This window comes from Thamnophis sirtalis, unplaced genomic scaffold, assembly GCF_051295495.1.
Source record: "Thamnophis sirtalis isolate CommonGarterSnake01/CBP01778 unplaced genomic scaffold, rThaSir2_p1.2 scaffold_5, whole genome shotgun sequence".
Classification (NCBI taxonomy): domain Eukaryota; kingdom Metazoa; phylum Chordata; class Lepidosauria; order Squamata; family Natricidae; genus Thamnophis; species Thamnophis sirtalis.
In genome coordinates, this window is record NW_028261385.1 from 19,945,094 (window position 1) to 19,972,226 (window position 27,133).

Below are 27,133 nucleotides of genomic sequence, written 5' to 3' on the forward strand. Positions count from 1 at the left end.
TGGCTGGCTTCTTTTCAGCTGGTTTTAAGAAGAATCTGAACTCCATAACATTCTAATTCCAGTCGATCTTTCCAACCACAATTTTTAAGTAAATTTAACATGAGACCAAACAAACCAGATCCCCAAGCAGGAGAAACAGATACAGTCTCGTACTTGTGCCAGTCTGTACCCAAGGATTTGACCCAAGACATTTCACCTATACAAAACGCTGCCCCTTCTGTGCTCGGGAGCTGTGGTTTCTCCTGGACAAACTCGGCTATTTTTTTATTCCCCTGGTGCCACACACTGGGTGGATTGTGTAAATATCACTGCTGTGCCTAAAAAACTGGCACAAATGCATACTTGTGCGTGTGTCAGAAATTAATAAACAGAAATCATTTGTGTCAAATAAATAGCATCCATGCACTCAACATAATCGTTTTTTGCTCACTGAGGTGATTTTTTTATAGTCAAATTGTAACAGTCTAAAGCAGAGGTGGGATTCAAATCTTTTTACTACCGGTTCTGTGGGTGTGGCAGGGGAAGGATACTGTAAAATCTCAGTTCCCTCTCCACTCCAGGGGAAGATTACTGCAAAATCCCCATTCCCTCCCAATCAGTTGGGACTCAGGAGGCAGAGAATAGCGTGACTCGTCAAAACCGCGGTCCACTAAAGCACGCCCGATTAAAGCGCGTACGTGATGTCATCATCAGCGCGACAAATACGACCGCGGAGAAAAAAGGGCGCTTTAAAAAGCGCATTTAAAGCAAGCCGATTCACATAAAGGTAAGGGTTAGGTTTAGGGTTAGGGTTAGGTTTAGGGTTAGGGTTAGGTTAAGGGTTAGGGTTAGGTTTAGGGTTACGTTAAGCGTTAGGGTTAGGTTTAGGGTTAGGTTAAGGGTTAGCGTTAGGTTTAGCGTTAGGTTAAGGGTTAGGTATAGGGTTAGGTTAAGGGTTAGGTGTAGGGTTAGGTTTAGGGTTAGGTTTGGGGGGGTTAGGGTAAGGTTTTCGCGTTAATTTTAAGTTTACCGCTCACAGCGTGCTGTTTTCGTTGCGCTGTGATGACATCACGTACACGCTTTCATCGAGCGCGCTTTAGTCTACCGCGGTTTTGTGGTGGAACCGAGAATAGATGGGGACAAGACCAGTCAGAGGTGGTATTTACCGGTTTTCCCAACTTCTCAAAATTTCCACTACCAGTTCTGCAGAACTGGTCAGAACCTGCTGAATACCACTTCTGGTCTAAAGTCCATACTTTCTAAGACACACACATTGGTACAGGATAATGGTATCAGTTGCAATCCACTGTACATGGGGCTATCCTTTAAAAGTATTTGGAAGCCTCAGCTCTGGTATCAAAAATTAAGCTATGTGAGAAATGCTGAGCGCCCCAAGGAGGGCGCATGTAGCACCTTTGCGGTGTGAGCTGTGTTGGGTGCTAGTTAATCAGGGGTGGGCTGCTAGGGGGTTCACAGGAGTTTGGGAGAAGCTCTAGCTAAGATTCTGTGTAGTTTGGAGAACCTCCAAATCCCACTCCTGGCTGGCCCCGCCCTGCCCACTCCTGTCCCTCCCAGGAGTCCCGATGCGGCCTGTTTTGGATGCAGGTAAGTGTAGGGCACGCAGAGAGACTCATGGAGGGCCTACCGGAAGTTCGGGAAGACTGGAAACAGGCCTATTTCTGGCCTCCAGAGGACCTCTGGAGCCCAGGGAGAACATTTTCACCCTCCAGAGGCTCGAGAAGACTCTCCGGAGCCCAGAGAGGCAAATATCCCCCCATCCCCGCTGTGGAGCAGGAGGCCGACTAGGCCATGCCCACCATGGTCATACCTGCCCAGCAACTGGGCAGAGAACCCTTGCTAAAAATTTTGAAGCTCACCCCTGGCTAGTTTGCTTGTGGGTTGAATTCAAGGTGTTTGTTATGACCTTTAAAACTCTACATGGCATGGAAACCTGTGGAACTGTCTTCTTCCCACTACATTGGGCTGTCACACCCTGTTAGGCAGGGAGGGTTTGTTAGAGACTCCATCAGTTAAAGAATATTGAATGGTAGAATCCAGGAACATAACCTTCTTTCTATTCTGGACTCCTGGAAATGCCTGAAGATCTGGCTCTGCCAACTTGTTTGGCAGCTTGGAATATTGCATCTAGTTTTGGTCGCCACAATATAAAAAAAGATGCTGAGACTCTAGAAAGAGTACAGAGAAGAGCAACAACGATGATTATGGGACTGGAGGCTAAAACATATGAAGAACAGTTGCAGGAATTGTCTAGTTTATTGAAAAGGGCCAGGGATGACATGATAGCCGTCTTCCAATATTTAAGGGAAGAGGTTGCCGCAAAGAAGAAGGGAGCCAACCTATTTTCGAAAGCACGCGAAGGCAAGAGAATAAGCAATGGATGGAAACCAATCAAGGACAGATCCAACCTAGAACTAAAGAGAACTTTCCTGACAGTTAGAAGAATTAATCATTGGTCTAATTAATTACTGACTTGCCTTCAGAAGTTGTAGGTGCTCCAATACTGGAAGTTTTAAAGAAGATATTGGACAACCATTTGTCTGAAATAATATAGGGTTTCCTGTTCGAGCAGGTTGGACTAGAAAGCCTCCAAAGTCCCTTCCAATTCTGTTATTCTGTTATTTGCAGAGGAATATATCTGAGGGACCCTCTCTTGCCTGTCACATCTACCCGACCCATCAGAGCGAGGAGACAGGGAATGTCGCGAGTCCCATCCCTGAGGGAGATACACTTGGTGGGACCCAGGAGAAGGGCCTTCTCTGTGGTGGCTCCCTGGAACATCACTCCCCCAGAGATTAGACTGGCGCCCACTCTAACACTCTTCCGGAGGGTTCTGAAGAGCTGGTTCTGCCAGCGGGCCTGGGGAACCCAGAGCGGGATGGAGCCCATTAAATGGCTTGTGTGATCTGCTGTCGCCAGTGCGGGTTGGGTGGGAGGTGATTTTGTTATATTGTACTATATTAATTTATTTGACTCTTTGTTAGTTTTTATTGTTTTAAATGTGGTTTTATATTCTGTAAGCCGCCTTGAGTTGCCATCGGCGAATAGATAGCAATATAAATTCAATAAAATCAATCAATCAATCAAATAAAATATGCAATTTTGGGTTTGGTTAGCATAGGGGTGTCAAACTCGATTTCATTGAGGGCTGCATCAGTGTTGTGTTGGATCTCAGGGGGTCAGGTGGGTGTGGCCAGCTTGACGTCACTCATCGAGGCTCCATTTTCGGCGGCAACGGTCCGCCTTGAGTTTGACAATCCTGGGTTAGCAATATAATTATTCATACAAATTATTCATTTTTATAATTTAATTGTACACCCCACAGAGTCGCTGTGTGTGTTAGAGGGATGGCCGCTCTCCAAGTTTAATATATAAATAAACTAAATAGAATAAATAAGAAAGTGAATCACCTCCTGATGTTATCTTATCAGGTTTGTTATCGCAAGGATTCTGGGAAATTCAAATACATTTTTAATGAATCATCGGTATTTAAATATGTGGAAAATAGTTCTAAATAAAAAAACAAAACTTTTCACAAAAAGCATTAAAAAACCCTACCAACGAAGGATATATTTATTCAAATCTGGTCACTATTTATTAGATATATTGTGAATGGAAAAAGAAAATGTAGTCTCAGTTACCACCTTAGTCATTTAAAAAAAAAAAGCTATTCTTTCTGAAACATGTAAGTTTGCTGCCATCTCCTGGCTAAATACTATTTTGACTCTGTCAGATTTGTTTACAATATATTGAATTGCAAAATCCACTTACTTCGTTTAATTTTTCTTTAAAATCAGGAAGGAAGGAAGGAAGGAAGGAAGGAAGGAAGGAAGGAAGGAAGGAAGGAAGGAAGGAAGGAAGGAAGGAAGGGAGACATTTTTCAGTCCAAATATGAATTACCATTCTGAGTCTGAATAAAAAACACTTTTTCTTGTAACACAGAGATATTATTGCCTATCTAAATGCCATAAGATTTATGAGTGTGAGAACTCATACCTGGATGGAAAAAAGAGAATTTAATTTAGGAGAGGATTTAATTAATTGATTCTTGTGTTTTTTTCATTATACATAAGTTGCTTTCTCAAAAAAAGAAAATTCTTGATCAACTGTGTGCTATGTTCTACTGTTGCTCATTAATATGTACAGAAATTCAGCAACAATGGGCTCGAGCAGCACTTCTCAAACTATATATAGTGAAAGACTAGAGTTTCTTGTTTAATTACTAATCTGTCATAGACAAATACTTTTGCAAAATATAATAAAAATGAATAATTAGAAAAGGAAAAGGAAAAAAAACAAAACAGAAAATACACATTCAATTTTTTTATAATTAGATTCAACAAATGTAAAATCACATTTCCATAAGTATAATCGGAATGTAGATAACATCAGGAAAAATAATAATTATGAAGATGTTAATTGAAAATGAGTGTACTAGATAATGATTAATCTACAGAATCACTTTTATGGTTATAATATTTTTGTTGTTCCACAATCATAACTAAACAGTTTTGAGTGAAACAGCAATTTCTAATATTAAGTACCTATTTGCACACTAATGAACACTGCCTACTCCATATTTAAAGTATTTAAAGTGAAAAACGAATTGGTTCTTGCTTCTTAATTTATCTAATTTAGATTGGATTAATGACAATGCTTTAGGGTTACAGTTGATAAATGCATTGTGATATGGTCTACTTCACAACTTGTACTGGATGTGACTCACTACATGAGTTAGACAACAACATCTGATCTATTATCAGTCCCTCATCACATGCTTGGATATTGCAGCAATATCAAATTGCTGTAAAATTTATGTGCAACTCATTAGCAGCACAATATTGTCTTCCATCTCATTTTTAAGCCCATAGGTGAAAGAATGGAAGTTGTCACTCTGTGTACAGGTTGAGATGGAGAGAACCAACCTAGAACTAAAATAATTCCTAAGAGTGATGTAGAAAGTTATCACCCAGCCCTCTCCCAGAAAAATGAAATATCCTAGGAAATATTGAAAAGGCAGAATATTTCTCTGGATGTGAAAAGGAAGAAACATGTTCTAAAAGACAGAATAGCTTCCTGCCCATCCCCACTTTGTCAATGGGCCATTAAGAAGGCCAAGCAAGTCCACTTTACACTATAAAGAGTTCTCCCCTTCAGCTCCAGGGGGATGGGATTAAGGCATGATAATATTGGCCCTTTACCCAACTTGCCACATGGCATCTGAGAACTCAACCAAACCTGGATTCAAAATGCAGCCTAGAGAGTCGCCCCTGCATGGCCCCATGGGAGTCTGACAACCAATCAGAATGCAAGCTCAAGATCAAAAGCCAGAGAGGGCATAAAACCAGGGACTCAGCATCTCAGTCCGCCCTTCTCTTTTCTCCACCAACATTGAAGCATGTGATCACCTTTTCTGTTCAGGACTCAAGCCATGTGGTCCTGTCCACCGTTAAAACCAACTTTCCAAGCAGCCTCCATGTCTCCAGTGTCTTTTTCCCCACTTGGAGCCAAACCCAGAAGGACATTTCTTTCAACAGTGAGAACAATAAACCAGTGGAACGACTTGCCTCCAGATGTTGCAAATGCTCCAACACTGGAGGTTTTTAAGAAGCGATTGGACAACAATTTGCCTGAAAAGGTGTAGGGCAGTGATAGTTAACCTTTTTTGGGACGGAGTACTGAAACTGGCCGAAGCATCAGATCCGAAAGAGAGCAGCTGGCCAGTGTTCATGGTCATGTGATTTACATTTGGATGCTTGACAACTGACTCACATTTATGACAGTTGGCAGTATCCCAAGTGATCCCCTTTTGAGATCGTCTGACAAGCAAAGTCAATGGGGAAGCCAGATTCACTTAACAACTGGGTTATTGAGTAAACAACTGCAGTGATTCACTTAACGTGGCGAGACAAGTCCTAACATCTAAAACGTCCTTTTTAAGAAATTTAAAAAAATTCTCACTTAGCAACATAACTTTTGGGCTCAGCTGTGATCAGGGGGGATTAAGGCTCACTGGTGCCCTAAAGCAGTGTTTCTCAACCTTGGCAACTTGAAGATGTCCGGACTTCAACTCCCAGAATTCCCCAGCCAGCATTGGCTGGGGAATTCTGGGAGTTGAAGTCCGGACATCTTCAAGTTGCCAAGGTTGAGAAACACTGCCCTAAAGCACTGACAAATCTTGGTGGGCCTCTCTTTCCTAATACTGTACAGCTCTTCATTGGGTTTTTTTCTTTCTCAACTTTGTGGTGCCCCCCCTGGGCCTGGTGCCCTCAGCACGTGCTTAGTCCGCTTAATGGTTAATACACCACTGATTGTGATCGTAAGTTGAGGACCACCTGTACGTGCTCCCTCCTCCTTCTTCGGTCGAAATTGCATTTTTCGCTCTCTGCAATCGGCGCGTTGGCTGTTCCTCAATCTTCAGCACGGACGAGCGCCAACCCGGCGCCCGCCAGAGCAGCGAGAAGCGCAACCCAGAAGAAAAGCGCTGCCTGCGCGCTCGCGGATCCTGGGAACGCCACTCCTACCCATCTGGAGGGCGCTTCTTGGAAGGCGGGGCATCTCCGGCTACTGAGACCGGCCCCATCCACCCGGCGCCGGCCTTGCACCTCCCAAAACTCCGCCCAGGCAAGGCCGTCCCTCTCGGGCGCCGAGGGGCGGAGAGCTTCGCGCAATCCGGCGCACCGCGTTGCATCAGCCAAGCAGACGGCGCTTCCTTGCTGCTTCCCGGGCGCGCTTGACAAGAGGTCCTGTGGACAGGCTCATCCTGTAGACGGAAGGATGGAAGCAGCCGAGCAGCAGGTAAGCAGAGCAGCCCCTGAGCGTCCTTTCCCGGGTCCGGCTTCGCTTCCCCGGCTCCTCTCGGGGCTACCCACGGTCGGCCTCGTTTGGGTTCTCCAAAAGGCGTCCACGCCGATGGGGTAAAGCGGACTTTTCCTAGGACCGCTTCACTCCTTCGTCTTCCATTGTCTCCCCCTTGCTCTTGACCTCTCAGTGCGCTGGATTACAACCCCCATAAGGCTGCTCAAGGATCAGGCAGGTGGGACAGGTTGGGAGATCCCGGAGGGGAGAGACTGGCCTACTGAAAGCTAAGTCTCTAAATGAAATGGATTGAAATAAAAAAATATGATTTTGTTTTTCTCCCTTTCAATTTAATTTTTCACAGGACTTTCGTTTTCTCTTCCCGGGTGATAGGTGGTGAGCTTTTTGGGGATCTTATGTATATTATTATTATTATTATTATTATTATTAGAGTTTTAAAAGTGACAAGCAGCGTTTCAAATGATTGAAATCGAGGGAAAGGACTTCTATTTTTTATTTTATTTTATTTGTGATTTTCCTCCCTATGAATTGATTCCTACTTTCGTTTTCTCTTCTTCCCTGATGGGTGTGTGAGCTTTTTGGGGAAATCATGTGGTCACTTATTGTGCATATATTTCCATGGTGATCAGATTGTATCTCAATGCAACCTATATTTTATTTCCTTGTTCTGATTAGAATCATTCCAATATTTTATTTATATTAATTCAAAAGTTTTAGATGCTGCTAATGCATCTGGACCAAATTGAGAGGTGTTTTAATTGCAATTTTAGGCAGGGCTAAATATATTGCAGTAGCTCAGATGGTTTAAAACATGAATGGAAAAAAGGTGATTTCTTCTCCTTCTCACCCTTCTCCTCTTCCTCCTCTTCTTCCCCATTTAAGTCCCATTGACATCCCAAAATGAGAGTTAACTGTGGTTTTCAAGCTGTGATTGTTCCAGGATATAAATATGATCTGTAAAGCAGGGTCAGAATTATATTTTGTTTCTTACATCATTCAAATATAACTTCCAGTTTTTAATAGTAGAAATGTTTGAAGTGGCTAAAAATAGAGCCATTTTCCTACCATCATGTCAGATAAGTCATATAATTTATTTCTAATTGTGTTGGAGTTGATTATTCATGTTCAGTAGAAAAGTTGCAACATCTATTTATGTTGATTTTTTTCATTAGCTGAATTGCAGAATATTTTCAACTTAAATACTCAAACGATTTCAAGACCCATCTCTAGATGTTCTTTTATTTATGTTAGAACAAGGGAAATTCAAATGTGATAGTTGAGATATCGTTCTAGTAATCTTTATATGAAGTTATTTAAAAAAATCAAGACAGAATTTTACCTTCAAATCCCTTAAGCATGTCAGATTCGTTGATTTACTTCAATATAGAAAATGTTTTTCTATGTGAGTTTCTGACTGATGCATTTGATCAGAATTAACTTGGACACTTTCTTTCGACTTCTTAAAAGTGAGAACCGCACATTCATATCTGTAATGTGTATCTTTTCTTTCGATTTACTAAGAAAGCTATCTCTGGCTAATGAAAATAGCTAAGATTTTATATTACTTAGAATGCACTTGTGCTCTATATTTCATTAATACAAAAAATCCTTGAAGTTCTTGGTGTTTTTGGACAGAGTACTGATTTGAGAACATTTTGAATTATGTGGCTTGATCACTTTCATTTGTTGTTTTAGATTCTTGTTCGGAAGGAGAAAAAGAAAGTTTCTGGAGAGAAGAAAAACATGGAAGGAACTGGTGACAGCAGTCGTTCTGAGGTCTGTCTCAATTTTATTTAATGTATGCATTAAATATAAAGTAAAGTTTCCCTCGCACATATGTGCTAGTCGTTTCCGACTCTAGAGGGCAGTGCATCTCTGTTTCAAAGCTGAAGACCCAGTGCTGTCCAAAGACATCTCTGTGGTCATGTGGCTGGCATGACTAAATGGCAAAGGCACACAGAACACTGTTACCTTCCTACCAAAGGTGGTTCCTATTTTTCTACTTGCGTTTTTTACATGCTTTTGAACTGCTAGGTTGGCAGAAGCTGGGACAAGTAACGGGAGCTCACTCACTAGGGATTTGAACTGCCGAACTACCGATCTTTATGATTGACAAGCTCAACATCTTAGCCACCGAGCCACTATGTGCTTCAGTATTAAATATTACACAGTCACTAATATTTGGACCTTGAATATGTTTATTAGGAAATCAAATGTCCCAAATTCATTAAATATTATACTTACACACCTACTATTTCTGTCCGTGATTTTGTCTTCATTTCAAAACAATAAAAAACAATCAAGTAATTAATTTCTCCTTCCGTTTCATTCCCCCCTTCGCCAATCATATGTAACTGCCTAAACTTATCTTAAGAACCTTACGAGAAAATACCTGTACAGTAGTCTTGGTTTTAGCAACCACAGTTGGGACTGGCAACTTGATTGTCAAGCAAAAAAAACTGTACTTTTGACCTTACTTCAGGATTCCTTTGCTTTACAGAACTGTAAAGGTGACAAATGCAAGAACTGGTCGCAAAGATCACAGTGATTTTTCATCACTGTTGTAACTGCAAATGGTTGCCAAACAAGGCAGATGCTAAATTATGACTTCCTGTACATAATTAGGTCTTGATGCCCTACTTTCTACCGGTCTATTCATGTAATTTTTAAAAATATATAAAAAAATTGTATATATCTATGGATATAGCTTTGAAAGGTGGCTTAATTGAAATGTGCTGGACACTGCAAGGAAATACGCAGATCCTTTTTCTAAATATACGTCTCTGGGGGATTATTAGCTAATATGTGAAAACAACCGATTACCTCCCTGAGGCCTATAAGATCGCACAGATTAGGCCTCCTCTGGATTTCATCTGCGGGTCAATGTCGGCTGGCGACTCCCCGGGGAAGGGCCTTCTCTGTTGCTGCTCCGGCCCTATGGAATGATCTCCCCGCGGAGATCTGGACCCTTACGACTCTTCTGCAAAGCAACCAAGACCTGGCTGTTCCGGCAGGCCTGGGGCTGTTGACTTTGTCCAGCCCCATCCTAAGTTGTGAATGTTGTGGATCTTTTAATGTTGTCTTGTTTTTGTATGTCCTTCCCTTTCCCTTTTTTTACTTGCAAGCCGCCCTGAGTCTCTTTGAGAGAGTTAAATAAATAAATAAAACCTTCTTGGATCAAAACAATAAATCCCAGAGTTTGTTTCCATCATTAGATGACCGAATATCTTTGGGAAACTTTGAAATATTGCGCACAAAAGTCAAGACTTCTCCCAACAATTGCTACTTGTGCTTATCAAAACAGAATAATTTTTTTTTTTAGTTAAAACAGCAAATTCTAAGTCAACGTGTGATTGTAGTATTGCAAAGATTTCTAACTGATGGTTGTTTTCACCACTGAAAGAATGGCTGTTGTGGATAGAAATAAACATTCATATTACCAATCAATGTTTTTAGTGCATTTAACGCTTTTGAAACATTTCATGCATGAGATGATTATCGAGAAGTTGCTCATTTCGGGCGTTTCCGTTCTAAGCACCCACCATTTTTTTCCAGTTCTCTTTTAAGAATCCTTCAGCATTCTGTGTCCACTGCCCTCAGTGACACGATTAGTCATTATAGAACTTTGGGGTGGAGCAAGGAATCATTCTTGAGGTTTATTTTTCCTTGGAAGTTTTGAAAACCTCAAATCAACTTATTTTAAGGTCGTAAACCAGCATCATAGACCTCAAGAATTTCCTTCAAACTTTCTGAAAGTTCTCCTTTTTGGGGGGAAGAGGACTATATAAAATTGAAGGGTCCTTGGTGCTCTCTGAACTTGGTTGCTTTCCCGCAGACATTTCATTACCCAAGCTCTAGATGCAGTGGTGAAATTCAATTTTTTTTACTACTGGTTCTGTGGGTGTGGCTTGGTGGGCGTGGTGTGGCTTGGTGGGTGTGGCAGGGGAAAGATACTGCAAAATCTCCATTCCCATCCTACTCTGGGGCCAGCCAGAGGTGGCATTTGGCGGTTCTCCGAACTACTCAAAATTTCCGCTACAGGTTCTCCAGAACCTGCTGGATTTCACCCCTGTCTGGATGCACTGATAAAGTTACCTAGTATGGTAGCGAAATGTCTGCGAGGCAACAACCAAGCTAAGAGAGCACCAGGGACCCCTTCATTTCAACCCAAAGCTACAAATATTCTCCTTTATTGATACATAAAATTATTTAGACTGCCCTGAATAAAGAAGATACAGGAAACAGAAGGTACTTAATAAAGGTAGGCTCCAGAATATTCATTTTTCTTTACCTTTCTTGATCCCATGCAGCTTAGTCCATGGCCTGACTATATTAACCAGCGTTTGGAAATGTATCATAAACTTAAAGCAGAACATGATACTCTTCTGGCAGAGCGAGCTGCTAAAGACAGCCAGCCCATTAAAGTGACCTTACCCGATGGCAAACAAATTGATGCTGAATCCTGGAAGACTACACCATACCAAATTGCCTGTGGGATCAGGTATATTTTACCTTTAGAAAATTCATATTGCATTTACAGTTCATAGATGTGTGCATTTAATTTTTAATCACGTCCTAACCATGTTCTTCTCAGTCACTCTTTATAGCACTCAATTTTTCTGTATTGAGGGAACATCTTAATGACTTCTCTACTTAATTGTACACAGGAATAAACCGGTGTTAATGTTTTTTTAAAAATTTAAATGTCACCCATTGATGCAATTTTAATACAAGATCTATGTATTCAGTGCTACTTTGTACAGCCCAGGAAATGTATTTTGAGGAAAAAAACATTTAAGTAAGACAATTATGTAATTTTAAAAAATCTAGCTATGTTGTTTTCAGATGCCCTGCGGACATTTCTGACATTATAGTTAGGAAGAGATCAGAAGTGTGACAACAGCCAGTGAATTAGGTGTTGACAAAAAACAACAAATATATAGTCCAGATGTTGCTTTCTGTTTGTATACTTTATTTTATACTTCATCATTAGTTATTGTCCTTTCTAATTTAATCTGAAATCAGACACATAGCTAGTGTAGAGCCTCAATAGAATTTACTTCTTGAATTATACTTTTTCCAAGGCTATTTGTTGTTATTTTTACTTTAGGAAATAATATGATTTTTTGAAATCGTTAAAACGTAGCCTTTAAAACCATTCATCAGAGCAATAGAACCAAAGGGACACTCCTATATTCTCTAACTGTGGCCCCCAACCTTCTGGGCACCAGGAACTGGTTCAGTGGAGAGAGGTTTTTGGATGGCCCAGAGGGGGCTCATATGCTGCCTGCATCCTGCAGATGGCGCTTTCGCCTATTTACACGGCCTGGTTTCTGGCATGTCATGGACTGGTGCTGGCGCTCTTAAATGTCCCTGGACCTTATAAAATGCTTTCTATTGTTTTCTTGTTCAATGCATTCCCTCAGTATTTTTCATGGCAGTGTTGCCTGGTTTTCATAGGCCATTTGTTGCCATTTCTCACCTTGCGGGTTTGTGACATCTGATGAGATAAGTAACCGTGTTCTGATAAATTCCAAATACCGTATTTTTCGGAGTATAAGACGCACCCTTTTCCCTCAAAAAAGGCTGAAAATCTGGGTGCATCTTATACACTGAACACAGCATTTTTGGCCTCCCGAAACCCTGCCCCCTTTACCAAAATGGCCGTGCAGAGCTTCTAGGAAGCTTTCAGAGTGCTCCTGGGGGCTGGGGAGGGCAGAAATGAGCAAAAAACATCTCATTTTTTGCTCAATTTCACCCCTCCCCCAGCCTCCAGGAACACTCTATAAGCCTCCTAAAGGTTATCCATGCATTTTTTTGACAAAAAACCAGAAGGTTTTTTAATTGGTTTTTTTTGGGGGGCCCACCCCCCCTCATTCTACAAGCTTCCTAAAGGCTATTCATGCCATTCTTTGGGGGAAAACAGGCCTGTTTTCATGAAAAACGGATTGTTTTTGGGAGGTTTGCAGAGTGCAAAAACTTTTTTTCTTAATTTGCCTCTTCAAAACCTTGGTGCATCTTTTACTCCAAAAAATATGGTAATATACTTATTATTCAGGATCAGTTTGAATAAATTATCAAAATTTGTCTCAATGCACATTCCAGAAACACCTTTGTACCAAAATAACATATAAATATTTCCCTGATATCAGGGTAAAGGTAAATGTTCCCCCCGCACATACGTGTTAGTCATTCCTGACTCTGGTTGGCGGTGCTCATCTCAGTTTTTAAGCCAAAGAGCCAGCGCTGTCCGAAGACGTCTTCGTAGTCATGTGGCCAGCATGACTAAATGCCAAAGGCACACGGAACGCTTTTACCTTCCCACCAAAGTGGTCCCTATTTTTCTACTTGCATTTTTGCATGCTTTCGAACTGCTAGGTTGGCAGAAGCTGGGACAAGTAACGGGAGCTCACTTTGTTACACAGCGCTAGGGATTCGAACTGCCAAACTGCCGACCTTTCTGATCGACAAACTCAGCATCTTAGCCACTGAGCCACCGCGTCCCGTCGATATCAGGGTATACTACCTTATAAAATAATATTTAAATAATGAAAATGAGTTTGGGGATTTTTTCCCCCCTGTTGCCATTGAGAATAAACAACCAGTAGAAAAATTGTGTTAATATGCACCAACATGATTATTTTTTCATACTTTTAGTCAAGGTTTAGCTGACAACACGGTTATTGCTCGAGTGGATAAAATGGTTTGGGATCTTGATCGTCCTCTGGAGAAAGACTGTACCTTGGAATTACTCAAGTTTGATGACGAAGAAGCTCAAGCAGTAAGTAATCAATTCAGTTGTATTAAAGGAACAGCCTGAGCAGGTGGGAGCACCTGGCTAACCTGTCCAGGATTGGAAGCTAAGTCAGACCAAGTGTTCTGACCTAGGCTTCCCCAAAAAGCACGAAGCAGATTCCTGATTCCGACTAAACCCTTTTTATTAAACAAATGTGAATTCCTCTCATTCACATTCAGCAAAGGCCTGGTGAACAGTCTTTCAAAGGTGAATTTATGACCACAGACCTTATCTAGCTTGGAAATCTGCCATGTAAATATCTTCCAAACCCAGTGCTGTGCAAGGAGAGACTTGGCACAGAATCTCTGAGATTCACGGACAGATCTTCACACTCCTGAAATGAACTAACTAATGAACAAATGAACAAACAAATGGTTTCCTGCAAAAGCCCACTCCCCTTTCGCTCCTCTTTTATTTCCAATGGGAGGGGCAATTCACCATCCACCCGTGGCTTTACTCCCAAGTCGACCCTGATTTCTTAACTGTTCTTTTTTTTCTGGCAGCTCTGTGCATGCGCACATTGGGAACAGGCTCCAGCTGTTCCTCTGCCTCACTGCTGTCTAGCTCTGAAGGCAGCTGAGAACTGTCAGATGGCCCTGGCCCCATCTCTGCTTCCGACACAGAGCCCTCATCAAAGCCTTCCCCAGCCTCCAGGACTGGCCCATGTTCTTCCCCCACCTCCTCACTGTCCGACTCTGCTGCCATCTCCGCTGGCTACAGGCGGGGCCACAACACCTAGTTTGTGTTTGGATGCAGAAATTTCCAGGGTGTACTTCTGTATGGCCATCTACTTGTGTGGTCATCCCCAAAGATTAATTTTAATATATTAAGTTAAACCCCAAACTTGATTGAAAGCAGACTGTACAATAAATAAGGAACATATCAATGTTTGTAATACAAATAGAGAGGAAGGAGAACTTTGGGGGTTATTGAAGTCTAAAGAAGGAAGGGTTATCATTTGGTGGGCATGATTGGCCTGGAGTTTTCAAGTTTTCTTGTAGTTTTTTTGTCAATGAGAATAAACTGTGCTAATTCGGTGTTAAGGTTCATATCAGTGCTTCTCACCTTTGGCAAATTCAAGGTATGTGGACTTCAAGCTCCAACTCAGACTGTCTGAGGAATTCTGGAACTTGAAGCCTATACATCTTAACGTTGCCAAAGATGAGAAACACTGATTTATACTGTTTATTTATTTAATAAGTTTATATACCTCCATCTCACCTAGAGGCAATCTTAGGCTGCTCACAACCAAGCAACACAATAAAACTTTAAAATGTATGTAATATTAACATTAAATATACTATAGTCTAATAATTAATTAATGTCTCAGGGTGGTAGGAAATTATGTTGGCAGACTCAAATTTGGCAGCATAGCATTAATTGGAGTCTACAAATACAGGTCTGAATGTGCTCTCTTTGTCTTTTCTCCCCTGTTAGGTGTACTGGCATTCTAGTGCTCACATAATGGGCGAAGCTATGGAAAGATTATACGGTGGTTGCTTATGTTATGGTCCACCAATAGAGAATGGATTTTACTATGATATGTTCCTTGAAGATGGGTAAGCTTTCTGTGTGTATATGTTTGTGTAGGTGTGTTTGTATGTCTGTGTGTCTACATGAGGAGAAAAAGGTTAAATTCCATTTTCCTGGACGAATGAGATTAGGATGTAATGACAGTCCTTGATTTATGACTACAAGAGGAAATAGAATCAGAGGTGAGCTTCACATAATTTAACAACCAGTTCGCCTAGTGCAGAACCAAAAATGTGAGCATGCGGCTTCGAAAACATGGCAATTTCATGCACGCAGCTTCCAGCACACTTTCTTGGGCAGCCGCAGTGAGTAGAGTGGGCGAGACGTGGAAATCAGCTGGTCTGTGTGGGCCGAGTGAATCAGAGAGTGAGATATATAGGATGTCAACTTATAAAGTTGCCATGGTGAGGAAGGGGGGGGGAGCGCATTCCACACATAACTTTGGCTAGAGTCGGATCTCAGATTACTACAGCAGGCTTGTGGGGCGTGCACCTCGTTGGAGAATGTGATTTATGACACAGACTGAGGGGAGGGAAGAAATGGGCAAAGTTCATCCACAATTAAAATGAGGTCAGATCTGATAGCAATAGGGTATTGCCTAAATGGTGTTCCTAAGAAATGACTTGATTTCTTTTGAAACTTAGCTCGAGGCTCATGAATTAATTAGGGCAGTGGGTCTCAATCTTTCTAATGCCGCGAACCTTTAATACAATTCCTTATGTTGTGCTGACCCCCAGCCATAAAATTATTTTATGTTTACCATATTTTTTTTTAAAATATGTGTTTTCCGGTGGTCTTAGGTGACCCCTGTGGAAGGGTTGTTCAACCCCCAAAGGGGTCCCGACCCACAGGTTGAGAACTGCTAAATTAGGGCATCTTTCGGAAACCTAACTTAGGACAGGATATAGCCGGGGCAGGTGGGTGGGCCCAGCCGATGGGCGGAACTACTGGTTTGCCTGAACCGGTCCAAACCGGCAGCAGCCCACCTCTAAATAGAACATATTGTTAAGCAATGTGGCTTTTCATTGAGATGTCACATGACTAAGACTGGTGACTTTCCCTGCCAGTTTCCCCCTTGACTTTGCTTGTTAGAAGCCATCTGAGAATGTGCCATGTGATGATCACATGACTACAGGTCTTTGCAACTATTGATAATGGGTGTGACAGTTGCCAAGCTCCCGAATTACAATCACATGACAGCAGGGACACCATGTTGGTAGTAAGTGAGAGGAGCAGTTGTAAGTAATTTTTCAGCACTGTTGTAACTCCAAGTGGTCACTAAGTAAATGATTGTAAGTCAAGGGCTACCTATATAGGCTTCCAACGTGAGTTCTTCAGACTCCCCTATGCCAGGAGTGTCAAACACAAGGTCCACAGGCTGTCCTGGAAAATATAAGGGGCTGGCCCATGTCACTTCGGCCTGGTCTACCCAGTGCAAAGAGGAAACATGCCAGCAGTTTGGGGAATGGCATCCAGCTGGTCACACCCAGCCAGTCGGCCACGCCCAGTGAGCGGCATCAAGTTAGCCACACCCACCCAGTTGGCTACACTCATCCAGTCAGCCATGCCCGCCCAGCCTCCCCGAGGTCAACTACCGCCCGGATTCGGCCCTCAATGAAATCGAGTTTGACACCCCTGACTTATGCAAATCTTTACAAAAACTTAGCAACTCAGAAATTTTCTGTGCCTTCCTTATAAGGGGATTCCTTGAACTGCTGTGGGTTTATTTCTGCATCTCTTTGATGACTTTGGCTCAGTTTTTCTGCGTGGGGCATTTAAGAAGGGTTTCAGTTCCTACTAAATGGCTATACATCTTTTATCTGCGAAGTTTATTGTTTCTGGTTTTTCATCAGATGCTGCCTGTAAAAGGTTTAAAATAAAATATACACTGTTGCTTTGTTGGTGGAGGTTTTCAAACTAAAAATATTTAATTTCTTTCTACTTTCCCCTTGAGTTCAGGGAAATCCCTCTTGATCTGGCAATTTGCTTTTAGTAATGACTGTTTAAGAAGCAAAAAAAATAAGTCAGAGAACAATAAGTACAACTGATATTGATACATCTTTGTTTATTTCAGGGGTGTGTCTAGCAATGACTTCCCTGCCATTGAAGTCTTGTGCAAGAAAATCATGAAAGAGAAACAACTTTTTGAGCGACTGGAAATTAAGAAGGAAACTTTACTTGAAATGTTTAAGGTATACCCTAAAATATCCTCTCGCGCCAACTTTAGTTTTTAGAGGAGCATTTAGTTATTTTTGCAACACCTTTTCTAATTATATGACATATTTCAACTGCTTTTTCAAGTTTCAGTTGGTATCTTTAGCATCTCGGTTTTTGTAACCTTGAGTGTCACCAGAGGCTGGTTGAATCCATCCCTTTTCTCTGTTTAAACTATTACATTATTTCTAGTTCAGTTACTCAGACACTATGTTTAATGTGGGATGTCATGTCTGCAAAATAGGCTTTCCTTTAATGCAGGGTTTTCCAACCTTGGCAACTTTAAGATGTATGGACTTCAACTCCCAGAATTCCCCAGCCAGCCATAGAGCTGAAACCCATGCGTCTTACAATTGCCATGATTGTAAATCCTTTCCCATCAAATACAGAATCCTCACTTTGCAAACCTAGTATGGCTTCATTATCATCCTCTTTTAACAACCCCGTAATCCCTTGGGTGGAGTCAACTAAATGGAACTGAGTGTTTACTGGCTGGATGCCCTTCCTGTTGCCAATGCAGAGCTTTGTTCAGCAGATATAATTGTGCCCAGAGAGAGAAATATCTCCCTCTACCTTGGATTAAACTCATAGCCTCCTGATTGTGAGGTAAGAACTCCACCTCTAGGCTATCCCGCCACTGTGCAAATCTAATATGGCTTGATGTTTTGAAATTAAGTGTAAACTTAATTTCTGGGCTGGTTCTTTCAAGAAAGCTGCAGAGATCTAAGCAGGAAATACGGTCAGAATTCCCCTTAATGAACCCTCCCCTCTAATGAACCTCCTCTGTGCAAACACTACAGTATGTCTTTGTATCTACATCCCCTTCATTTACAGAATTGTGAAATGACTTGCAGTAGGAAACATTAGGCAACAATTATTAGGCTGTTAGTTTGAGTTCCGAGCTTGGCAATTTGGTTGCAAACATTCCGTCACTGTTCGAGGGGACATCATCAGTGCTTTTTGAGTTTGAGACACAACTCAAAACGCACAGACGTCTCCTTGAATGGTGACAAAACGTTCACAACCAAATTGCCAAGCGCGGAGCTCAAACCAACAGCCTCACTACCAACCCGAGCTATCTACTAACATTTCAACACATTTCAACAACAATTATTGCTTACAACCTCCTCATTTGCAACTACTTGGATAGCAGGATGCTGTTGTGGCCTGTCAGGCACCGGCCCCTCCCAGCAGCCGAATCAGAGGAGAAGGCGTGGGAGTCAGGGTCAGCATCAGGATAATCCGGGAGCTCCGAGGGGGGAAGAGGGAATGGAGCTGGCAGAGAGAGAGAGAGAAAGAGGCAGAGCCTGGGCCATCCGTCAGCGCTCAGATGAAGTCAACAGCCCCCAGGTCTGGAGGTGGTTGATGAAGAAGAGGAGGAACAGCTGGGTCCAGTGCCTGACGCACGGCTGCGCAGAAGGGAAAGGAGAGGAGAGCAGTGGAAATCCATGGGCCTATCCTGGGGAAGGAAGAGCCACAGCTGCTAGCAAAGCCCCACCCTAGCTCTGGGGGTTAAAAGGCAGGGGGCGGAGATGATTAGGTGAGGCAGGGAACTATTGATCTTCTAGCTGGATGGACTTCTTAGCCTGCAAGATAAACTTTTTGCTGGGGCTGCCGGCATTCCTAGTAAAGGAATCTTTTGAATTCACGTCAGAGGGTTTCTCGTGTTTGGGGAGCTGGCTTAGCGACTGTTGAGACAAAAAGGCGGACTTGTGACCTAGATTTGACGTTCTGATGGTCAGGACCACTTGGAAGGTCACATGATTGAACTTCGGGCACTTGCAATATGGCTGCACATTCAGCTGTTTGCAACATCCTGTAGTCACGTGACCACAGTTTATGATGGCTTTGCTGAAAACCAGCACTTCCAGTTTTTGGCAAACCAATACCCATAGCAAACTATAGCAAAAACCCTCTTTAGTATTGTTATGATGTATGGCCATAATCAACAGGCTCATTACAGTGGCATGTCGAGGACTACCCCTGTAATGCTGTCTCATAGGATTCTGAGACGTTAAGTGAGAATCTTAATGGTTTCTCAGCCTTTGGAATACATTAATATAAAGGGAATGCAAGAAGAAATGCATGATTAAATTCATAGTGGAAGTTTTATGGAAAGCACAGATGCATGAAGAGCTAGCTTTCATCAGGCTATTTTTCAAAGAATAGAAAGATACGTTTTTATGGGTAAATAGAATAATGTTTGTTAGGAAAGAAAGATTAGAAATCCTTTTGGATTATATATAAAGGTTAATAAAAAAAGAACTAAGTTCGATTCAGTTAAGTCTTGATTATTAGGGGGGGAAATGTTATGATACAGGATATGGTCAAATAAAGGAGGGATAATGATAACAACGTATATACCGTATTTTCACGACCATAAGCCGCACTGAAAATCCTAAAATTTGATCCAAAATCGGCAGTGCGGCTTATAACCCGGTGCGCTTTATATGTGGAAAAAGATCTCCCAGCTGCTTTGCTCCTCGCGACTGCAATAGATGTCCAGAAGCGGCTTTTGGGGCTAATGGGGATTGGATTTCCAGCTCGATAGCCCCTGTCGCTTCTGGACGTCTATTGCAGTTGTGAGGAGCCGAGGAGAGTGTGGAGAAGAGCGCGCGACGGTTCTTGGCGCTCCGGGAAGCGGGAGAGGCGCGCGGTTTGGTTTCTCCTCCCTGGACGTCGCAGCAGCAGCCCCAAGCGCACCGATCCCTGTGTTTTTCGCATCGGGGCATGCTCTTGCAGCACACCCCGATGCGAAAAACACAGAGATCGGTGCGCTTGGGGCTGCTGCTGCGACGTCCAGGGAGGAGAAACCAAACCGCGCGCCTCTCCCGCTTCCCGGAGCGCCAAGAACCATCGCGCGCTCTTCTCCACACTCTCCTCGGCTCCTCACAACTGCAATAGACGTCCAGAAGCGACAGGGGCTATCGAGCTGGAAATCCAATCCCCATTAGCCCCAAAAGCCGCTTCTGGACATCTGTTGCAGTCGCGAGGAGCGGCACGAAGGTTCTTGGCGCTCCAGGAAGCCCCGAAAGCAGCTGGGAGAGGCGCGCGGTTTGGTTTCTCCTCCCTGGATGTCGCAGCAGCAGCCCCAAACTCACCGATCTCAGTGTTTTTCGCATCGGGGTGTGCTGCAAGAGCATGCCCCGATGCGAAAAACACAGAGATCGGTGCGCTTGGGGCTGCTGCTGCGACGTCCAGGGAGGAGAAACCAAGCCGTGCGCCTCTCCCAGCTGCTTTCGGGGCTTCCTGGAGCGCCAAGAACCTTCGTACCGCTCCTCGCGACTGCAACAGATGTCCAGAAGCGTCGGGAAACGTGCGGCTTATAACCCGGTGCGCTTTATATGTGGAAAAAGTTTGAAAAATTAACGTTAATTGATACTGCGGCTTATAATCCGGTGCGGCTTTTGGTCGTGAAAATACGGTATGTATGGGTACAACATAAGGAAACCGGATGTAAATTGTAAACAGTGATTTGGAAAGGAGGATTAGAAAATTTTGTTACTAAATATTATGGATGTTTAGCTAGAATAGGCTATAAGGATTTAGTGTTATTGGAGGATTTTAGAAATAGTAAATGAAACGCCAGTATGTGATTATGTATTAAATCTTGGTATATTTTATGATGAAGGACGTTTAAACAATTATAGTCAAATGAAAATGGAGGTATGATGATGGTAACATGTATAAATATCTGAGTTAAAATACTTGAGTTAATATGAATTATGCTTGATGTCTGTGGAAGAGATGCACGAAAGCCTTTTGTAACCAACTGATACACTTTCTACAGTATGTAAAGAAGGAAGATTTTATGTGTTGTGTTTGTTTTAAAAATTAAAAATAAAAAAATATTAAATGTTTGTTTCAATATCAAATTACAGGCACTAGAAATTAACATTCATTCCGTATATTTTTTACATTTTCTTTTCAAACAGTACAATAAATTCAAGTGTCGGATCTTAAATGAAAAAGTCACCACTCCAACTACTACTGTATACAGGTAAAACAAAAGGCAAAATACCTACCTAGTTTGGATTTTCTATTACTAACTATAGCGTTCCCAGTTTTAAACAAAATTATCCCACTTGTAATTTGGAAAGTATATTATAGGCCCTTTCACCAAATACCTACCATGGAGTGTCTACCCAATCATAACAACACTATATAGAATATAGCCAATTGGAACAATTTATCTCCGCTACATATCTTAATCCAGTGTTTTGCAATCATGGTAACTTTAAGATGTGTGGACTTCAACTCCCAGAATTCCCCAGCCAAACATGGGAATTCTGGAGTTTGAAGTCCACTTCAACTTCTTAAAGCTGTTATGGTTGAGAAACATGGCTGCAATCCCTCAAGATATTCTCTGACCATTTACCTTTCTCTGTTTTCTGGGCAGGAAGGCACAGTTTCAAAGAAAACCATGATTTGCAGCAATTTACTGTTTTATTTTAAGTGACAAGGTAGCTCAGTGGCTAAGACACTGAGCTTGTCGATTAGAAAAACTGGCAGTTTGACAGTTCAAATCCCTAGTACCGCATAACGGAGAGAGCTCCCATTGCTTGTCCCAGTTTCTGCCAACCTAGCTGTTCGAAAGCACATAAAAAATGCAAGTAGAAAAATAGGGACCACCTTTGGTGGGAAGGTAACTGTGTTCCATGCACCTTCGGTTTTTAGTCATGCTGGCCACATGAACACAGAGACGTCTTTGGACAACACTGGCTCTTTGGCTTTGAAACGGAGATGATCATCGCCCCCTAGTGTCAGGAACGACTAGCACATATGTGGGAGGGGAACCTTTACTATTTTATAAGAATGTCAGTCTTGATATTATTAGAGGCTGATTGCTGCACATTCATTTCCCTTTTAATAAAAATAAGAAGTCAGTGTTTATGACACAATTTCAAGAAACTGAATCATATCATTACCTTTTAGGTGTGGTCCTTTGATTGATCTTTGTAGAGGACCTCACGTCAGACATACTGGGAAAATAAAAGCCTTAAAAATACATAAGGTAAGAAATTAAATTTCATCCTGTAATTATAGTATATGTGGCTAGATTCTCCTGACGAGCTTCAGGGCAATTTATCTAGTTGAGTTTTTAAAATCCAGTCAAAACTTCTTCTTTTTTACTTTAAATTTTTTTATTTTTATTACATAAACCACATATACACCCAATAATAAAATAAAAAAGTTAAAATAAATAAAAAACAACAACACACACACAGAGAGACAAAAAAAAAGCCATCATCACATACAGCATGTCATTTGGTTACAGGTGTTTTAACATTTATCATTCTTATACATTTATTATTTCATTTAATAGGTTATAATATACTGTTTGGGTTGCTTTATTTACCATCCCTTCTTCCTGTTGTAACACCACCTTATTTTCCCTTTCTTTTCTCCCTCCCTCCCTTCTCTACTTTCTTCCTTCCTCCTCTCCTTTCCCTTCCTTCTTCCTGTACCTTTCTCCTACTCCCGCTCTTCCTCTTTCCCTTCCTACCCTCTCTCCTCCTCCTTTCCATCCTCCTCTCAAAACTTCTATAGAAAGATGCATTGATTAGATTTAGACTTAGTAGAATCATTGGTGTTTAGTTTGAAATAACTGCAGTGCAAAAAATATTTTTAGAAGATCTGCCTCTTTTACTGAAATGAAGAAGAGCAATTTAACTTTTTAAACACTGGGAATACTTTGCTTTCATTGAAATCAGCCGGTCTTCTATGGGAATAAATTGAGCCCCTTTGTCGTTTTTTTTTTGCTTATTGCAACTGTAAAAAAAAGTACTTTATTTTAAAATATTTCTCAAACTCATCCCACAGATGAGTTTGAGAAATATTTTATTGGTAGCTGTTTTTTATTGTTGTACAATAGTTTACCTGTCTTCATGTTTCATCCAAACATTATGTAAGAGGTTTGCACTTAATAAGATATCCTAAATTATTTCTGAAGCTTAGGAAATGCATATGTTTAATTATAGACTGAATATATAGCAGTACTTCCCTATAAAATCTGTAATTACTTAAAATTGTTCTATGATAACACTATTTGTTACCGAATCTTTTCTATAACTCCAGAATTCTTCTACCTATTGGGAAGGAAAGTCTGATATGGAAACCTTGCAAAGGGTTTATGGCATCTCCTTCCCAGATGCTAAGATGCTGAAAGAGTGGGAAAAGTTCCAAGAAGAGGCAAAGAACCGGGATCACAGGAAAATTGGACGGGTAAGAAGAATTTCTGCTCAAAGAATGCATATGCTTTTTTAAAAAACAGTTTCTCATTCTTCTTTGCTACATAAAATAATAGTTTATATTCAAGTTTATATTCAATATCCTTGCCATCCTCAAGTCAAAGATGCAGAACTTTGTCTAATAAAATTAAATTCAATGGTGAAAAGAGTAAGGTTCTACATTTAGGCAAGAAAAACAAAATGCACAGGTACAGTATAGATGGTACATTGCTCAATAGTGGTAACTGTGAGAGGGATCTTGGAGTCCTAGTGGACAACCATTCAAATATGAGTCAGCCGCTCATGTCAGCAGCTGCCAAAAAAGCCAACATGGAAAGCCATGTGTATTTGAAAATCTGGGTATCAGGCTCCCTTAATGTGACATCTTGCAAAGCCATCTGAGATTCTTTTAAGCTTAAGACGGAGTGTTTTAGTAATATGGGACGGATCTTTGCTCCTTTGCTTCAAACAACCAGGGAGGAAGGTCAAAAGTGAGATTGGTTTTTTTAAGGAAGGAGCCTGTGACTGCAGCTTTGAAGGAAGCCACCTCCATTTGAAGAAGTCATCTCTCAACCTAGCTGCGTTGTTGAGTAACTTCTACCTGGTCTCCAAGCGTTCCTTTTTGGGGGAAGCTTGTGGAGAAAGGGAGACAGTTTGATTTTTAGGAAATCATGCATGAAGCAGATTCTCTATATCCCTTCCAGCCAGGTTGCAAGGCTTGGCTTTAGGGCGTAGCATGTTAGTGTTGGGGATGCTGCCAGCTTTATTTCTGGCTTAAGGGATTTTTAGTGGTTGGACTTGTTTCTTAATTACATTTTATTATTCACAATGCACTTGGTTTTAGCAGTTTGTGGGACACCCAGAGTCTTTGATTATCAACTAAGCAATAAAAATGATCTTAGAAAGGAATTGTTTATCTGAATATTCTCCAACAACAGTGCAAATATGGAAATAAATAGGAAAACTTATTGTTTTTTATTTATTTATCCCAAAGGATCAAGAACTCTTTTTCTTCCATGAACTCAGTCCTGGCAGCTGTTTCTTCCTTCCGAAAGGCGCTTATGTCTATAATACACTGATAGAATATATCAGGGTAAGTCACGGCAATTCATCTCTGTGGTATCAGCAGCATTCCTTCCTTCAATTCTTCTTTCTCTAGAAGTTTTGCTGCAGCAGAACACTTAACAAATGTCTCACTTAACAGCAGAAAATTGGGGCTCCGTTATGGTCGAGGACTACCTGTATTTAACTGTTTTATTTCTGATTATGGCTCATTGGTCATAATAAAAGGATACACAATTGTTTTGTATGTTAATGATAATGGATTATTGATTGTAACGAAAAAGGTATCCGCAGTGGTTAGGAGAAAATTGCTTAACTAAGCATGGATAGTCCTTGACTTACAACCCATTTGTTCAGTGACTGACTGAATAGCAATAGCAGTTAGACTTATATACTGCTTCATAGGGCTTTCAGCCCTCTCTAAGCGGTTTACAGAGTCAGCATATTGCCCCCACAGTCTGGGTCCTCATTTTACGCACCTCGGGAGGATGGAAGGCTGAGTCAACCTTGAGCCGGTGAGATTTGAACCGCCGAACTGCAGCTTAGCAATCAGCTGAAGTGGCTGCAGTACTGCACTCTAACCACTGCGCCACCTCGGCGCACCTGAAGTTACAACAGCACAGAAGAAAGTGACTTTTGACCGTTTTTCACACATGCGTCCATTGCAATATCCTCATGGTCACAAATTCGGATGCTTAGCAACCGGCTCATATTTATGGCGGATGGAGTGTCCCAGGATCATGTGATCAACTTTTGCGGCCTTCTGACCAGCATAGACAAATGGGGAAGCCATTTCCAATTAACAGCCGTGTTACTGACTGAACTTCAGCGATTCACTTAAGGAGCGTGGCAAGAAAGGTCACAAAATGGGGCAAAACCCGCTTAACAGTTGTCTGACTTAGCAAGGCAAATGGGCTCGTTGCAATCGTAGGAATGCCTGCGTAGGATTCTCTCTGCTCAGTGTGGCTCTGACTCTCTTTTTTTTTTTTTTCACAGAGCGAGTATCGAAAACGAGGCTTCCAAGAAGTTGTCTCCCCAAACGTTTACAACAGCAAGCTTTGGGTGACCTCTGGCCATTGGCAGCATTACAGTGACAACATGTTTTCGTTTGAAGTGGAAAAAGAGGTCTTCGCTCTGAAGCCCATGAACTGCCCTGGACATTGGTATTCGATTTGTGCCAACTTTTAGATCAATTGCTCTTTTTTCCCCCTTCCTATTCTACTTTGGTCTAGAACAGAGGAAACCCAAACTTGGCAACTTTAAGGCTTGTGGACTTCAAATCCCAGAGTTCCCCAGCCAACTATGCTGTAATGGAGTCCTAGTGGACAACCATTTAAATATGAGTCAGCCGTGTGCAGCAGCAGCCAAAAAAGCCAACACAGTTCTAGGCTGCATAAACAGAGGGATAGAATCAAGATCATGTGAAGTCTTAATACCACTTTATAATGCCTTGGTAAGGCCACCCTTGGAATACTGCATTCAATTTTGGTTGCCACAATATAAAAAAGATGTGGAGACTCTAGAAAGAGTGCAGAGAAGAGCAACAAAGATCTTTAGGGGCCTGGAGGCTAAAACATATGAAGAACGGTTGCAGGAACTGGGTATGTCTAGTTTAATTAAAAGAAGAACTAGGGGAGACAGGATAGCAGTGTTCCAATATCTCAGGGGTTGCCACAAAGAAGAGGGAGTCAAACTATTCTCCAAGGCACCTGAGGGCAGAACAAGAAGCAATGGGTGGAAACTAATCAAGGAGAGAAGCAACTTAGAACTGAGGAGGCATTTCCTGACAGTTAGAACAATTAATCAGTGGGACAACTTGCCTCCAGAAGTTGTGAATGCCCCAACACTGGAAATCTTTAAGAAGATGTTGGATAGCCATTTGTCTGAAACGGTATAGGGTTTCCTGCCTAGGCGGGGTTGGACTAGAAGATCTCCAAGGTCCCTTCCAACTCTGCTATTGTATTGTATTGATCTAGAATTTAATACCTTACTCTTGGAACATATTTGCAAATATTTGTCACCAAAGCCCACATTGCAATGATTCGTTGCTGTGGCTGCGATCAATTTAGTAACTGACACCTGTCTGTTTAGGTAAACATGTACTGTATCTCCCCTTCTGGTGTTGTGCTTGGCTGGCTGCTTCTCTTCTGTCTGATACCTTGGAAAACACAGAACTGTCAACACAGGGGACGATCCCAGTTTTGTGTTTATAAATCTGTGTATAGATTGCCACAAACACAGTGCAGTTTAGATGGGAAAGATAAAGCTAACATGTTGATAAACTGCTAGTTGTTCTGATCTAGGCTTCCCAAAAGCAGAAATCAAACTCCTGGTCCCGACAAAAAAAACCTTTATTAATTTACTGTGAATTCTGCTCATTCACATCCAGCAAAGTCTTTCAAGGGAGGATTGCCAAACATTGAACTGTTTAATGAAACAGGAGAGAGGATCAAAACCACAAGGATAACCGTATTCATTGTAT

The 27,133-nt window shown here is 41.7% G+C and overlaps 1 protein-coding gene across 1 annotated transcript in view; it reads left to right on the forward strand.

Annotated features, from left to right (window-relative positions):
* Positions 1-6,644: 6,644 nt before the first annotated feature.
* TARS1 (threonyl-tRNA synthetase 1) overlaps positions 6,645-27,133 on the forward strand; it is a 35,534-nt gene continuing 15,045 nt past the window's right edge. Inside the window, exons 1-11 of the mRNA XM_087715389.1 lie at positions 6,645-6,795; positions 8,512-8,592; positions 11,127-11,317; positions 13,474-13,597; positions 15,050-15,171; positions 17,220-17,337; positions 21,295-21,359; positions 22,295-22,373; positions 23,438-23,584; positions 24,584-24,682; positions 25,648-25,814. Of these exons, the coding sequence (XP_087571515.1) occupies positions 6,775-6,795; positions 8,512-8,592; positions 11,127-11,317; positions 13,474-13,597; positions 15,050-15,171; positions 17,220-17,337; positions 21,295-21,359; positions 22,295-22,373; positions 23,438-23,584; positions 24,584-24,682; positions 25,648-25,814 (1,214 nt within the window). The 5' untranslated portion in view covers positions 6,645-6,774. The remainder of the gene's footprint in view (positions 6,796-8,511; positions 8,593-11,126; positions 11,318-13,473; positions 13,598-15,049; positions 15,172-17,219; positions 17,338-21,294; positions 21,360-22,294; positions 22,374-23,437; positions 23,585-24,583; positions 24,683-25,647; positions 25,815-27,133) is intronic.